Source organism: Ambystoma mexicanum, chromosome 3p (genome assembly GCF_040938575.1).
Source record: "Ambystoma mexicanum isolate Mex_15411 chromosome 3p, UKY_AmexF1_1, whole genome shotgun sequence".
NCBI classification, from domain to species: Eukaryota; Metazoa; Chordata; class Amphibia; order Caudata; family Ambystomatidae; genus Ambystoma; species Ambystoma mexicanum.
In genome coordinates, this window is record NC_090925.1 from 291,665,199 (window position 1) to 291,682,756 (window position 17,558).

Consider the following 17,558-nt stretch of genomic DNA (forward strand, 5'->3'; position numbering starts at 1 on the left):
ACATAGCAAGTACAATTTTGTAAATATCCCCTTTCTCGTTCTTTCAGAAAGGTTTTTCTTTGTTCACTTTATTTTAGGACATTATCTGAGCTGCATTTTCCCTTACAACAGTAATATCAACATTTCATATGTCACGTTTCACAACGGGGTTATAGTTAACCTGGATATAAAGTTATGAGAAGGCAAAGAACCTCTTTAAAAGTATTGGTGTCTCCTTAGATAGTTCCCAAGTCACTCTGATTAGGTGTGTCAGCAGCCTGTGTGTCGCAACAACTTTAATCAAGTCATCTGTTGCGAACACTGGCTGGGCGTTCACAATCTTGGGGTTTTATCACAGTCAATATTTTGTACTGTCATGTACATTGGTAGACTGGGTACCCTTGGAGAGGTGACCTGCCTCAGCAGTGTCTTAGCTTTCACGGCAAGGTGATTTGCTTTTATTTGGGGGTCTGGGCTTTGTCAACTGTAGACCCAGAGGTCATGGGTCCTTGGGATAAAGTTCTTTTGTGGTGGCGTTGGTTGTTGGAGTGGCCAGAGTTCATGGCATCCTGTCGGAAGACAATTTTAAGAAAATGGAACTTGACATTGATTATATTTATGCCAAACCTCTCAATGACTCATATTTTTAGGTCCTTGATGATGAATGATCTCTGGACAGAAATCATGTGTCGTTGAGGCTCTTGATGAGATTCGTTGAACTTTGGCGGTGATGCTCTGGTCAGCAATACCAGTAAATACCCTTCCTCAATCCCACAGAGGTGTCGGAACAGATAACAGAAGAGCCTACTGACAGGGAATGCGCTTTTCTATCTTTTTTTACAGGGTTGTGGCTCCGAAGCCAAAGTCTCCTAGGGAACCATAGCGTGTTTGAGGAATGATCCAAACAAAAACACTCAGTCACCTTGCCCTTCAGCCTTCCAAAAGACATAAATGTACAGCACATCCACAATGATATCACTGACAGTAGGGTAGGAAATGCAGTCAGCAAAGTTATACTTAAAAAAAAAACCTGCCCCTTGTCTGGTGTTCCTAACCAAATAGGTGTTCCTCCAACTGGTCATCTGGATATTGGAAATGAAGGAAATTCAAGGCACAGGGCAGGGAGATCTACTCTTAGAATCCTGGATTGGTTCACCTTTCACCTCTTGAAAACACAGTGCACCCCAGCATTTCTTATTCAAGAGAGATCCTTTTGGTATTGGATTTACCTATGTGCCAATTAGGCCTGTACTATTGATATTGGTACCCTTGCCCTCATAACCTTGTCTCCATGTTGGTTCTAGAATGAACCTGGTTAAAACTTCATTTACAACATATTCGTGTGTTGGTCCTTCCTTCTCATAGCATTACATTTTACTGCAATAATGACACAAGGGGGGGAAGCAGAGCATACTCACGCAACTGGACGGTCTTTGCTCTTCCAGAGTCAACCTTGCTGGGTTGAATAAGAGGTGCAAAAGAGACGGCCAGGATCTTCTTAGTCTCCCATGAGGAGGTGCCAGTGCGGGTTATCTTGGTCAGCTGCAATAAAACACAAAGACCACAAGACATTTTCATAGTGATGCGGTCAACAAGATTCAAGCATTTGTTCATTGAGAAGGTCTGCAATGCCAAACTGCAATGTGCATAGCGTGTCTCTTATTTAGGCCAACTCCACGAGCATGCACAACCCCATCCTCAGAGAGTTAAAGTTACTCACCATATTGACTACTATACTACTAGTCCATACTCCAATTTCCTCCAAGCAAAATGGGTTGTTCATGGGAAGGGCTGTACGCCCTCTGAAATTCAGATTATAAACAAATAAAGCAGCTTGGGTGCATTCACCACCACACTCATACGTTTCTCGCTGCATGCAACACAGGTTCAGCAGCCATTCCTTTTCAGCATATTTGAAAAAAATGAAAAAACTAGACACTTGTTAGAAAGGTTTCTATGGAAGAAAGGAGCTATGGACTTGGAGTACTGCAGTGACTATGATGCATAACATTTCGCTACTTGTGCGTCTAGTCTCCTTTCACCAAAACCATGGACCATGTAGCAAATCCAAACTTGGTGGAAAAACATGAATAAAAACCGATCTAAAAAGTTTCCAGAGAACTGGTAGGTCAAAAATGGCATCTGCATTAAAAACAGGAGTCCAATGAGTAGTGCTTACAGAAAATGTGAGGCGTGGAGCAAGCCTCCTCCCACACAGATACTCAAATGGAACATTTATTTGAAATGCCATTGGCCTTGCTTTAACCCATCGGATGTGAGCATGAAAACCTTTAGTGCACCGAGCAAAGTGCCAGGAAGTGCCTCTTTGCCTCGTCTCGCTGCTGCTCTGCGATTGGAGCTCCTGCACGGACTTTGTCTGTTGGAGCGTCCCATTGAAGGACTATTTACGTGTGAACTTTCGGTAATTTACCGAGCAGGCAGACAAGTTAGTTTGTACTTTGCTAAGTATTAGCATATATTTACAATGTTCCATTTCTCCTTTTACAGCTAAACCACGCCCACTTGGGTCATTCACTACATATTGGACGGCGCGCACGCACCAGCGCGCGCTTTGGCACTTTGCCTTGTCGGCGCGGAGGCGGGGCTGCACTTCCTGGTCTCTTTGTCTCGTGTGGTATCTTCGGCGTTGGCGTGGCTGAGAAGTTTTCTATTCCTAAGCCACGCGCCCTGGTAGTGGGATAAGCTTGGGGCTATGCGTAGTATTTCATTGAAAGCAGGCATGCCCGCATCTTTAGCGGATCGATTGGAGGGGGAGCAGCAATCTCCTTCATCAGCGGGCTGCACACCGGTAAGGAGCAAAGGAGCCGAGGGGGGTTCTCACAGCATGGACATACGGATGTTCTGCAGTAGGTCCCTCTCGGCGCATAGAGCCAAAAGCAGGTTGGTTAAGGAGCGGACTTTGCCTTTATCTGACAACCTAGTAGATGTGCTGGCGCAGCCTCTTCCCCAAGAATTGTTGAGTGACTTGGTACACTCTAAAGAAAATGTGAAGTTGGGGCGGGCTGTGAAAGCAACAACATGTAATGATTCAATCACTGATACTGCATTGCGTGATTTCATATCTATTTCCACACAGACCATGGAGTGTACTAATATAGATTTAACATCGAAGGATGTTGCTGTGATTGATCTTGATCTTAATGATTCTGTGTTTTCTAAGCAAATGTTATCTGAGAATCCGTCTCAATCCCCTATGATGTTTACTGAAGTATCACAATCTACAATCCAAACTGTGTCCCCCATGACAGGTCAAGATAGGGATAGAACACAAATTGACATACATGGCACAAAGTCTTTGGCTGGTTTACAACGTATAGATACCTCGATAGATGTTGCTATGCATGCAATGAATTTGGCCATACAAACATTGGGGAGTTTATACCAAACAGTGGAGAAAAGAATGACGGCCCATGAATCAGTATGAAGGCAGGTGTTGGCGGTTTGTGACACACTGAGGTCGGAACTACAACAAGGGAATGGATCCATTAAGCAATCTAACATTAGCATGTGCACTGTTTCTTGTCAAACTGACCAAAACATAAGACACAAAGTGAGTGATGTAATTGTGTCCAGTCAAATAGAGCAAAACAAGAGGTGGAAGGTTTTGCCATGCATTGACTCTATAATTTATGATCCCTTTTCAAACTGCTCAGCAGATCCTCAGAAGCTGAATAGGGAATCCAGAGTAGATATATGTGTGGACTCACAAAAAAAATATTATCCCTTGTTTTCATCTGTTTCTGCACATCGCTGTAATAAGGGAAAGTTGTTGGATAAAGATACTTCCCAACAACTAAAGGGTAGGCCAAATACTGAGAAATTGATTTAAAAAAAGTAGTGGAGAGCAACACTGGTAGACTATCAAAAAACATAGTAAGTACAAAGCACCCGGGAAGTGCGGCAACAAAACGTTTTATAAAATCGATTACTTTGCCTAAAAACAAAAGCACTTCCAATATTAATGTAATGGCTTCCAAGGCAATCAAAGATAAATATGAGAAGCAAAGGCTAGAGAAAAAGAGAATGGGGTCTTTGAATTTTCAGGCCAAACATGCGCTGAACTATCCTCCATTAGATGAACTAATTAACATAGTCTCACAGTCAGAGGAGACACCCACCGTAATTAGGGTTGGTGCAAACACCGAATGTGTGCCGAATGGGAAAGCTGTAAGCAAAATCCCAAACAAAATGCTTGAAAATACCCTGAGTAAAGAGGCAATAAGGCAGGCGGTAGATGCATACATGTCAGGTAGAGCACAAATCCCTTTAGATACCTTAAAATCAGTAGGTTATTCAGCTTCACAACCGTCTGGGATTAGTAGTGCGCTAAAAGAGAATACGACCAGTGAGAAGACGGTGGCTGAGGATGCCCATTCAAAAAGAGACCTAACAATAAGAGAAGTGTTACACATGCCCGAAATGGATTCTGCTCAATTGAGTCATAAAAAACCTCCTCAGGATGACATTAGAAACCCAATAGTAGAGGACTCGCACTGAGTAAGTGATCTATCTGGAGTAGTTATGCGTCTAATTGAGAGTGCCTTGGGAAAATTTAAGGCCGATAACAGCCCCAATTTGAAATCGGGTAATCCTGAAAGTTCTCGAATTGGGACAACAAAAAACACCATTAGTCAAACATAAATCAGACCCTGTCCCACTTTCCTTAGTTTTAGCCTGTAGGCCAGCGCCGTGCATACAATATGATTTAAACCGCAGAGCGGTGATGGCAATTTTTTCAGATGTGCAGCAATTGGAAGACATAGTGTCATCAGATCTGACACTAGTTGAGTTTGTCAATAATGACAATTTAAATGCAGTAAAAATTTGGATGCATTCTAGGGGTGTCCTAAACCTCATATGGAAGGCAAAGGATTCCCTATTTCAACCGTGGTTTGTTTTAAGCAATGACCAAGCAACTATGCAAGAGACCTCAACACGTCGCAAGAACACTGAATCACATACTAAAATTTCTCGGAATGTTAGTAAATTGGCATCTACAAACAAGCCCTGCTGTTGCTATGGGAACGCACAGCAGGGATAACTAGACCCAGTACTTTTGAATTGTACCCTGTCCTTGGTTAGTTGGAACTCGAGAGGCCACATACATCTGCTAAATAACAATCAACATCACTTAGATAGGTTTGATGTTGTCCTCTTGCAAGAGACATGGTCGTCGGTGAGGCCGATTTGGGAAGGATATGATGTGCATATGAATTCAGCTATTGAGACAGCTGTAGGAAGACCTATGTCGGGGCTCTTAGTAGCTGTTAAAAAACAGCGGGGTACAATTTCCACGTTATGGGCAACTCCGACAAATTCATGATGTTAGTTAAAGTCATTTCACAATCTGTCGGCCATGCTATTTTAAACATTTACTGGAATCCTGTTGCTCTCAGTGATGAATGTTTCTTCAGAGACATAAACTCTTTGCTAGATATGGTGGCGGAAGACCAACTGATCAAATTTCTCACATTGGCTGGTGATTTAAATCTGAAATGTATTGACGAGAATAGTGATTTGAATAATCAAAGAATGATACGATGGAATAGTCTGATACATTTCAGAGGGTTTATCCGGCTTAATGGGGCCTTTTCTTCAGACATTCCTCCCCGCCCAACTTGGCACAAAGGCAAATTGACCTCTATCATTGATTATATATATGTGAATCGGGCCTTGTGGCCAGTGGTTCAAGAATTTAAGGTAATTGCCTCTGAGGCCAGTGATCACAATATGTTGGCAATGGAATGGGCTGTGCAAGAGACTTTTCGTCCTATTGCGAAGCCACCTGGAAAAGGATCCTTAGTGGTAAATACAAGTGGCAATCGGCTCTGATGGACGGAGGATGCACTTATACACTTTAGGGAACTATTGAGTGAATCAAATGCGCAGGATCATTACAAATCAGGCAGTGTTGGCATTGTTTATAGCAATGCTATACAAGCCTTTTGTCAGAGTAAGAAGACCTGGGCTAATAACAAAGGGATACAGCACTTACATGTTTTTGACAATACAATGCGATTGAAGAAAGCTATGCATCGCGCTGAATTAAGAAAACTCATTAGGCTTCCCCCCCTCTCAGAGCTGCAGAAAGTAAAAAATTACATAACATCTACACCAACTGGGTTAAAAGATATAGAATGGAGTTGTACCATCGTGATGGAGTCAATATGTTGGGGATCATGGCCAATACAAATATATCCAAAATGTGGGTTGTGATGAATCAGGTATTGGGTCGGCAGCAGTTCAGTTTACAGAATTCCGCTGTTGAACTGCATCTGTGGGTGGCCCATTTTAATAATCTTTATGCTGTTACCGTGAACAGTACAGCTATAGAGCCAACCATAACAGATACATTCAACTTAGCCTTTCATGAAGATGATATATTACATCTTATAAAAACTGCTAGTAAATCGAAGGCAGTTGGACCCGATGGAATATCAAATTATACTATGCAGCAACACCCAGAGCTATGGGCAACTATTCTGTATCATATATTTACTTCAATCAATAATGAACAGAAATTGCCTCGGACATGGACTCAAGCAATAACTGTGCCGATTTATAAGAAGGGCGATAGGCAACTGCCGGGCAGTTATCGTCCTATTTCATTACTTGATTCTCCGGGAAAAATGTATTGCAGGCTGATTCTGAATGAATTGAAGAGTTGGTCGGAAAGGATGAATTTGTTAGATTGTTTTCAATCTGGTTTTGTAAAGGGCCTTGGTACGATCCCCAACATATTCACTATCTCGATGATTCAAGAGCAGCAATTGTCGCAAAAGCGTCCGTTATATCTGGCTTTTGTGGACTTCGGAGCCGCATTCGACTCAGTCGATCGCTCCCTGCTGATGATGAAGCTAAAGGAACATGAATGCCCCAAAACGTTAGTAGCTTTAATAACTATGCTTCACACAAATACAACAATGCAGGTACGTGTGTCCACTGATGGGACACCATCATCTGTGATAGCTACGCAGAGAGGGTTGAAACAGGGCTGTGCCCTAGGTTCCTTCTTATTCAATTTTTACATTTTGGACATTGGTGTTTCATTGAGAGGTTGTGTAGGTGACCCGCCTCGGATTGGCATTCAATGAATACCCTACTTATATGCTGATGACCTAGTGCTTTTATCTCAGACTCCCATAGGTTTACAAAACATGTTAAATCAACTCGACATGTATGCTCAGAAAAATCATTTGAGTATAAATTTAGAGAAGACTCCAGTAATGATTTGCAGACCAGGTCGGAAGTCTAAGGTATATAAACAGAGATGGTATTTACAACAACAGCAATTGAATGTTACATGCCAGTACAGATATCTGGGTGTGGTGATTCATCAGAGGAAATCACAAATCCAGTATATGTGTGAAGCGAAGGCCAAATTGTCATCATTGGTGTCCCAAGCCAAGATATTGTGCAAAAAATGTGGTAAATTCTCAATGAAACACGTTATTACGTTTTTCAAAATGAAGGTTACACCAATCTTGTTGTATGGGGCTGAAGCCATGATGCCGACTAGACGCAAGCATTGGGACAATATGGAATCCATCTTTTGGAAAAGAGTGTTGCAGTTACTTAATGGCGTCTCTTTAGCACTCATTCGCTATGAGTTAGGATTATCGACCCTCTATTCATATGTAATATGGAAGCAATGTGCCTTCCTCCGGAAAGTGTTGGAAGGGGTTGACAAATTGTGCATTTTGCAAACTGTGGCCTTTAATCTCTTTTTGTCTGAAAATTACTTTCCACGGGTTTGGAGGGAGCTTGTAATGGAAGCTATGTATATGGCCAATGTAACTGTGTCACTTTTGATGGAGAATCCTGAGCGCGCAAAAACTAAGATATTACAGCATGATTGGGCTGAAACTATCCAAAAGTGTATGCTTCTCAAAGACTTTGACATATGTTTGTTTGGGCTTAGAAGGTATGGAATGACAGCCTCCTACTTGGAAAAATGCCCTTGCGCTATGCATCGGAGGAAATACATGAGATTCAGACTGAATTTATGGCCTACACGAGACATTCTAAGAAGGAGAGGAATGATTACTGATGAGAAAAATTATTGTCGTTACTGTATGGAAGTGAATCAGATTGAAACATTGCAACATCTATTAGTAGAATGCGAAGTTGTGAGTAGGGTGGGAAATAGATGTTTTAAGGATAAACTATTGTTCCAGAATCACATGTCTCAGTATCAAATATGGCAACAGTTGTTTTCTAATCCAAGAATCACAATATAGATTGCAATTGTACAATTCTTAGATATTGTTCTGCCTGCTATCGAGTGTATAGAGGAGAGCACTGGGAATCTATGAACGTAATCTAATGAAAGGGCACATCGCTCTTTTATCATATGTGGCCTTGTGAATAAGTTTTACTAATTGCACAAAATGAATTTGATATTTTATGGGTATGTTTTATTGTGTTATTTATGAGAATTTGTTAGGTATGAAGTAAGATGAACTTATGACAAATCTTTTATTTGATAAAGATTTAAATGCAATTGTTAGTATGAATTTATATAGATATGTATTTGAAAAGTTGTATTTTTTTCAACTAAACAAATAAAAATAAAATAAAAAAAAGAAAACCTTTAGTGGGAGGGAGCACTCAAACAGATTAACATTCTAGCATGCCGTATGCAATTCAACGTCCCACGGTCCTATGACAACTGAGAGCCAGGGGATGAGCCCCCATATACCATAGAACGGTAAACAGGGGATCTGGTGTCTTTGCACTTCTCCAAATAAAATGCTAATTCTCTGCTAATGTTAAGGTGATGAAAAAATCTTTCTAAATCCGACACACAATCAGGGAAGACCAGAGGGGTTAATGAGGGTATCTCCTTACTGACGTGAAATTCTAAAAAAACATTGGTGAGAAGGGTGTTTTCTAAGAACATTGTGAAATTCTGTTTTGAACAGAGAGACTGTAGTTTGACGAGCCTTAGCACCAAAAATGCAACTTTCCAAATTCAATGTAGGCCTAAGCCCAGGGTCGAAAGGGCTTATATGATCTAAAATGAAAGTACATTAAGATCCAATGAGAGAAAGTGGCTTACCTGGGGAAAATGAAAACGCCATCAATGTGCCCTTTAACAAATAAATTCAACATAGTAAAAAAAACGGCCTATGTTAAAATAAGCTCCTGTGCACCAAAAGACAAGAAGGACGAGAAGTTTGATTACTATCTCGGCCAGGTGAGAAACAAACAATAGGATGTCACCCACAGAAGTTTTCCTAGGATCAACTCTCCTATCGAAGGACTAGTAGCACAATCTGAGCATTTTACTCTGGTATTAAGGATGAACAGTCGTTTTCTGGGCTGCTCTCCTAATACATATGTTATGTTTAGAAACATTTAAATGACTACACAAGGTCCTCGGGTGCCACACTGATATGGAAAGAGTGTAACAGTAGATTGATCCGACTAGGAAGTTTCCACAAGGAAAACACAGATAGATGCCTCAGTACCAGTGCCTCTAGGCCACTGTGGGGTTATACGAAAGAACCAGTGAAAGTGACTCGATCTGACTTTGTGCGAGATCTTGGAACTCCTTACAAGAGGAGGTAATGTGTGTATTATAGGAACAGACCAGCCGAAGGGGCATATTTAAATGAGCTTGCCCCAGACCCAAGCATAAAGGTGATATTTCCCTTTGTCGAGAAAGGTATGGTGAGTGGCAGTCAACGCATGGACATTTTGATATGTTTTGGTGGTAGTGCACAGATTCATTGCGGGCTCAGGAAATGTCAGAGAAGCTGCTCTGGTACTCTGTCAACAGCAGCTGTTTTGCTATGTAAAATGCGTTGTTCAAAATGGTCCAGTGCCAAATTTAAAAGGTTAAAACACATAACTGGACAAGATGGGGGGTGGTGGGGGAAATTAGGTGCTGGGTAGTTGCACATTTCAATTCTTCACATAAGTAAAGAAGACTTTCAGGGGCAATAAAAAGGCCCTCAGCTCCAGATAGTGTATGTGGATTGGTCCGTCGTGAGAACTGCGGTATGCCTCAGTTCCTCCAGAGTGGCTGCCTAACTCAGAAGAGAAAAAAAAATTGTAACAGGGGTCTGGGAGGCAGAATAGAAAGGAGTAAAAGCCCTGCCCATGGATGTATCCCACTGATACCTAAAGAACAGGATATTCTGCTAGCAGGGAAGGAAGAGTTGTTCAACTTGAGCGAACTCAAATGCCCCATCAAATGAATTAGGGGGCAACAATCATAGGGGGGGGAACTATCTGGGAGAAGCCAGTCATCCAGATACAAATATATAGATGCTCTGTTCCCACAGGTGAGCTGCTGCTATCGCAGATTTAAATTTGGTAGACATCAGTGGTGCTGTGCCATGGTCGGAAAAGATAACTCTAAATGGGTTTTAAGTTCCACTGCAAAGAAACAGCAGACTCTCCTATGAGGTGACCAAATGAAGATGTGTGGATAAGCAAAGCCAATCTCCCTGCACAAGAGAAGAAAGGATTTGAGCTGGTGTGACCACTGCAAATCCCTGCATAGGCAGGTTGTGATTGAAAGGGGACAGATTGAGAATCTCCCTTAGACTTGCATTTGAAAGTCCTGATTTATCTCTGACTTGGAAACCAGCTTGATGGTAATCATGGCTGATAACTTCTGTAATGCAGAGCTGTGCTCTGCCGAAATGGGCTGAGTTTTTGAAAGGGATGAGAAGGGATGGAAGGGGGTGGGAGAGGAAGACCATATCCCTGATGTACTACAAAAATGATCCAAGCAACTTAGGTTATAAAATGGATTTATAATGAACTCTGCTTTCTTCGAAAACAATCACGACGGCAAGTGAAAATATACAAAAGTGAAGGTACTTTGTGTTGGAAATAGAACCTGGTTTTTGAGAGACACTCTTGGGTGTTACCTTTCTTTTGAAGTAGAATCTGACTATTGGAATGTACTTTATTCATTGGAACTTTCATTTGAAAATTCTACTTTATTTCTGGGTCAAGGGAATCCGACCCTGGTTGCAAGAAAAAGCTGGTTATACTTATTGTTGTGTTGAACTTGAACAGCCATACTAATACCTGAATTGCTTTTGTTGTATGTATAAGTGTGAGGGACAGATATCCTTGTGTATTAGAGTGTTTTCCTTTAGCCTTAGTTTCATAGGCAAGGCAATCCATGTTAGGTTAGTGAAAGCGAGGCATTCATCACACCCTTTTCATTTAATAAAATGGCTTCTTGTGAAAAACCTTTACCAAGTTGTCCGCCTCACATTCCTGACCCCTCACAATGTCCATCGGCCCTCCAACGAAATGCCAGTCTATGCCTGTGCAGGAGCGGTTTCAAAGTCTAGGGTGCACTTTCTTTTCTTTTGTCCTTTACACAATGTTTTAAAGAAAATATAGTACCTCTTTTGCATACTCTCTCTCTCTGAACGGATACGAGGATGGCAAGAGAAAACCGTTTGCCCACAACATTTCCATAGGCATGCTGCTAGGACAGTTTTTCTGAAGTTCAACTAAGGGCTTAGCAAACCATTCAACTGAGGCAGGACAAGACTCCACTCTTAGTACAAGACTGTACCACCTGAGTTCATGGTAGCGTATAGAGAGCAGCCAGGCTTATCGTAGGAGGGAGAGAGGGCTGTAGAATCAGTACAAATCAAATTGTTACACAAACTGAAATTGTAATCCAACGAAACACTGAAACACTAGGTATTGTAAAAACAAATGGTTTATTTAAATACAAGTAGGCCCAGATACATCTTGGGGGGAATAAGTACTATCACATTATATGTAACCATAATTATAAAAACACAACACTATGCTTGAAAGTGCACAGACCAAAGCATATAACCTTATTTGGACCACCTAACAGGAGTTCTAGGGAAGACAAAACCAATGGTTACTTTTAGATTACTTTCAGTAATTCCAGGGTAGTAGAGCCTATCAGTTGTACCGTGACGCTCAGCAAGAAATCACAGACATATCAACTGGACAATATACTTTTCTGATCTAATGAAACAGATCCTAGGAACAGTAAAAAACCTATAACTCTGATTCAGGATAACACTGTCATTCTAGGGCAGTAGGACCTTGGGGTGTAATATTCAATTATAGTTGATTTTCAGTTCACAGACTAAGGGAAGTAATAAATAACTTATTTTAGGATAACACAGTTATACTCAAGGTAAGTAAAACCTATACAGCAACTTAAAGGCAGGTGTAAACCTCAGACCAGGGAAAGCAAACCCCAGTGTTACACTTTATGAATGACTCAATGTTATTCTAGGTAGGTAAAACCTAAAGCATACTTATCCTGGACAGGTTAACAGCAAGCCAGGGGAAGCAAGACCCAGTTGGTGACACTCATACAATTATCCTAACAGGAATAAGAAAGTGAAACCAACAGCATTACTTTTGGGAAAGAGGCACAACCAATTCAAAGGTGAGTAACTTAACTTTATATATACTTTTCAGAATAGTGCTACACACATTCAAGGCAAGTAAGAACTTTTGTAACTGTGCACAATCAGAATTACAGTTACCAACCACCTTCTTTTACAAGTAAGTAACTTTTAAACGTGTATTCTCTTTTCTAGACAAAAGGCCCAATCCTTTAAAAGTATTTCCTTTATTATTGGAGCATGAGTGTTCTCAGTGGCGGAAGGGGGGCCACTAGGGTCTAATATCCAACAGGCAGTGTCAGGATAGGTTCTTAATTAGCAAATGTCAGAACTGTGTTGTAACTTTAGTGAAAGGAACCCAAGACAAGTCTGTTTTCCAAACACAGGTGAACAACCTGTTTTCTAGATTAAAACCACCGTGGTTGAGGGCAGAGTTATTTTACAAGAAGGTAAGATGCTACTGTGGGTTTTAACACCCACAGTGACAAGGATTTGAGGGAGGACAGAAAAGGATAGAACTGAATTCTGATTTGTCCCTTCTTTTGAATCTTGTCGCACTGCTGTACCGCCTGCAAAGAATGGACAGGATAAGAATAAACACTACATAATTCTAAATGTTATAAAATATTCAGCCTTGTGTCAATGATGCCCTGCAACTATTTTAGTGTGAAAGGGGATACACTGTATCTCTCCAGCACTCCCCATAAGGTGGGATGTGCTGGCTTCACCAAATTTAATGTAAAGGGGATCCAAAGATCCTTTCTACCCTTGGGAACTGTAGTTCTCTCAAGGTAAGCCAGAGAAAATTAAAAGGGGAGCCCCTAAGGCAACCCAGCAACAATAGGCACGTATTGACAAAACGTTCTTAAAGAGGATAACGTTTAAAAAAACACTATGGAGAGTCTGGAAAATGACACATATAAAGAGTAAAAGATTCTGTGAGTTGGGAAAAGGTTCCCACTCACGGAGGTATAAGAAAATATAATCCACCAGCAAAATCAAAAAGTTCAGGAAGATTTATCATTAATATGAAAATCTTACCTAACACCTGCACAGGCTGGTGACCTACACAAACATATCTTTGAGGAGACGATCCAATCTGACCCTAATAATCTGAAAGACAGAAATCTTACTGAGAAAATGATTAGTACTATTTACAAGGAAGGTAACTAAGATATTGCACTGGCATTACACAAAGAGTATTTTATTAATTTAGATTAGTGGCAGGTTCAAACCGACAGAAAACACAATCAGGAAAGCTTGAGTCATTACTTTAATGATAGCAACGGTTTCAAATATTGCTGTATGTAGGTTTGAAATCTATGCATTTTATAAAAAGATTTTAACATTCTTTTAGTATCCTGCTACGTATACATGTTTATGGATTTGGATGCTACAGATTTGTGTAATAGGTTTTTCTTGTGTTCTTTGTATTTTGACATAATTTATTTATGTTGACTCCTAAAGATTTATGTTTTATTGGCACCTTACCAAAATGCCAAAATAAACACAAGTACTACTACTAGTGGATTTGATTAACAATTTTCAGACCCTTTCAGTTAATGTTCACTTAGTGTAAACAAAGCCTCATGAAATTATCTTCAGTTACATGGCATTGGTGACCACTATGTACTCTGAATCTGGATCATAGTCCAGAAGGTGTGCTGATGTAACACAAAAGGTAGCCATTGTGAATGTGCCAAGAGTAAAGGTTTCTGCCACCAATCTTTTTGGCACTGAAGTTTGGGAGTTTGTTTATCACTTGTTTTATAATGGGGTTTTAACCAATTTTTCAGATGTGAATTATCTTTTGTTTGGTTCTGACACTGCTATGTGTCTTTCAAGTTGGAGGACACAGAAACATGTCTTGCTTTTTTTTCCAACATGTCTTTATTAAGCATTTTTTGAGGTAAACATGGTGAGAAATCATACAAGCAATTCTTTAAACATCCCTTGCCCCCCCCTTATTCAAACAAACTTGCCTAATTAGCAGCATTTATCACATTGGGTCCGGGCCAATCCAATCTAAACCAGTTACCTCTTAATCCCCCTTCCCTCCCCCACCCCCTTGGACCAGATGGGTTAAGTCTTCATTCACTTTCAACAGGGAAGGGCTATGTCAACGGGTGCGGTATTGGCCCTCCTAAAAAACAGAGTGTTTGTTTATATTGAGGAAGGGCAGCCATTCCATTTCTCTTGACGGAGTTATGTCGTGGAGCGACATGGTAATGTTCTCCATTTCGTAGATCTCTTTAGCTTTCCAGGACCACATTCCTTCGACGGGAGCGTCCCCACTTTCCATCTTATTGTAAGGCATACTCTGGCGGCCAACAGTAGGTGGTGGAGCATGTGTGGGAGCCTCACCCATCGGTCTCCAGACATCTCCAGTCCAAACAAGACCAGCTATGGGTCGAGGCTACGCGTCACCCCTTGTAGGTTTCTGATCCACCCTAGAAATTCCTTCCAGTAAGCCTGTGCTTTTGGGCACGCCCACCACATGTTCCAGAAGTATGCCTGCTCCCCGCATCCTCTCCAGCATAGTGGACTGGCTCCTCTGAACAGTTTGGAGAGGCGCTTGGGATCGTATTGCCATCTGTAAAGCAGTTTCAGTCCGTGTACCTTATTTTGGCACAATATGGAGGTTTTGTGGGCATTTCTGCATAGCCTTGTCCAGAAGTCTTTATGGATTGGGATATCCATGTCCTTTTCCCCATTTCATTCTGAGTGGGTCGCTGGCATTGGTTGCTTTGCTCAGGAGAGCTTGGTATAGCTGTAAAATGAGGCCTCTGGTTGAGGTGGTTTCACTTAATATTTTTTCCAGTGGGAGTAGGTCCCTCTGCAATTTGTCTTTCCACTCTGGTGACATCAGCACCCCCTTTAGCTGAAGGTACTGCAAGGCTGGGATAGGTTTGGATTTCAGACCTTCCTCGAGCTGTTGTAGGGAGAGGCATGTTTTCCCCTTTAAAATCTGACTGACTCTTTCTAGACCAGCCTCGTACCAGTTTTGGAAGTGCTGGGGCCCGATGATTTTGGTTCTGATTGGTGGGCCCAGATGTGGCTCAGTGGCGATGGCCATGCCATGTGTTCTTTCATGTCCCCTTTGTTCCACCATAGATTCAGGAGAGCCCCTAATATGTTATGATTTATTGCTTTGTTTGGGACTGATGATTTTGGTGCCCACAGCCAGTGTTAGTGCTCTCAGTATATAGTTCTCCAAGTCCACCCACTGCTTATCTTTGTCCCCCCTCAGATGCGGGATAAGGGCTTTGAAATGCGCTGCGCGGTAGTAAGTGTAACAGTCTGGTAACCCAACTCCCCCTTCCTCCTTGCTTCGAGTCGGTGTGCTATGCAATACTCTAATACTCTTTTTTCCCCTGCCATAAAAACCTGATGAGTTTGATTTTAAGTTCCGTGAAGTGGGTTTTTGGGATTTCTACTTGGAGCATTTGGTAGTAGTAAAGGACCCTGGGTAGGATCGACATTTTGATTGCTTTAAGGTGTCCCATCCAGGAGATTGTTAACTTCTCCCACCTATTCAGTTCCGTGTTTAGTTCCAGTATGAGCAGGGGCAAGTTGGCCTGGAAGAGGTTGTTTACTTCTTTCGTAATGTTGATTCTTAGGTATTATAGCATTTTTGGGGCGATTGGGATTCCCAGGCTGGTCAGACCCCCTTCAGTTGCGTCCCTGGAAGTGTTATATGGGTAGAGGATATATTTTTCTATGTTGATTTTTAGTTCCGCCCATTGCCTATATTCCTTTATTGTCTGGAGGGCTTTTGGTATGGAGGACAATGGTTTGGTGATGTAAAGTAGCATTTCATCAGCGAACACTCCTAGCTCATATTCTTGAGTGCCAATTTTTATTCCTTCTATATCTGTTTTTTCCTAATCCTATTCCCCAGGGGCTCTATGGATAGGGCGTACAGGAGGGGGGAGAGCGGGCAGTCCTGTCTTGTTCCCCTCGTGAGGTTACATTCTCTGGATACTTTCCTTTTGATCACCACCCTCACTACAGGCTTTTCATAGATCGCTCGCACCCCTGTGAGAAACCGTTCCCCAAAGCCCCCACTCTTCATTGTGGCCCAGAGAAATTTCCATTCAACCCATTCGAATAACCTCTCTGAATCTCAACTAAGCAAAACATGATTACGTCTTTCTCCTCTCCAGTGTTCCACTATGTCAAGGGTTTTACGCATGGCATCTGCACCCTGTCTGCCTTTTATAAAACCTACTTGGTCGGGGTGGATCAACCAGGGCAGGATATCTTCCATTCGGGTGGCTAGTGCTCCTGTGTAAACCTTTACATCTGTATTTAGGAGGGATATTGGCCAGTATGATTTATAAGTGGTGGGGTCCTTACTACCTTTAGGAATGACCACTATGCGTGCTTTTGTGAATGATGGGGGGCCCGCCCTGTGTCTCTTATGGAATTGAAAAGCTTGGTCATATGCAGAGCTAAGGTATCAGCCAATCTCTTATAAAATCCCAACGTGTAACCGTCCTCTCCTGGGGCTCCTCTCGGGGGCAGCCTTTTTATTGCTGCTTTCCTTCCTGCAGTCTGTTCTCTCGCTTCTTCCGTGCCCCTTCTCTCATAAGGGTCCCTCTCCAAGTTGCTTTTCCTGGCTCCAAGAGTGTGGTTTCTTCTACCTCCCCGTTGTCATTGTTCTGAAAATACTCTACTATTTCTTTGGTGAGTTCCTGGACAAAGATCTTATCCCTCCACAGGTGCTCATTACAGCGCCACTTATAGTCTCCCCTGTTCATGCTTTCCATCTCCAGCTCCATGGTGACGATATCATGGTCTGACCAGGCCACTACTCAAATTGCGCTATTCGCGATTCTACACCCGAGTTCTTTCTTTAATAGTAGGTAGTCTATTCTGGTAAAGGTTGTATGCACCCCTGAGGGTCCTCTACACGTTAAGCAGAGCTGCATTGTTAAGGGTGTTTTAGAAGTTGCCTCTTCTCTTCTGTGGCACCTCTCTATATTCTTGTTTTGTCACCCTTCGGTCCGCTTGGGGATCAGCTCTGGTGTTGAAGTCCCCACCCCATTATGAGTATCCCATTGCTCCTAGCCAGTATGGTGGCAAGGGCTTCCTCATTGAAGGCGTCTTGCCCTTGGTTGGGGGAGTATACTCCGCCAGGTTGACTTCAATCCCCTCCCATTTCCCATGGACTATCAGGAG

At 42.0% G+C, this 17,558-nt stretch overlaps 1 protein-coding gene across 1 annotated transcript in view; it reads right to left on the reverse strand.

Moving 5' to 3' along the window:
- PCMTD2 (protein-L-isoaspartate (D-aspartate) O-methyltransferase domain containing 2) overlaps nucleotides 1-17,558 on the reverse strand; it is a 364,048-nt gene that overhangs the window by 47,507 nt on the left and 298,983 nt on the right. Inside the window, exon 5 of the mRNA XM_069650823.1 lies at nucleotides 1,398-1,521. Coding sequence (XP_069506924.1) covers nucleotides 1,398-1,521 — 124 coding nt within the window. The remainder of the gene's footprint in view (nucleotides 1-1,397; nucleotides 1,522-17,558) is intronic.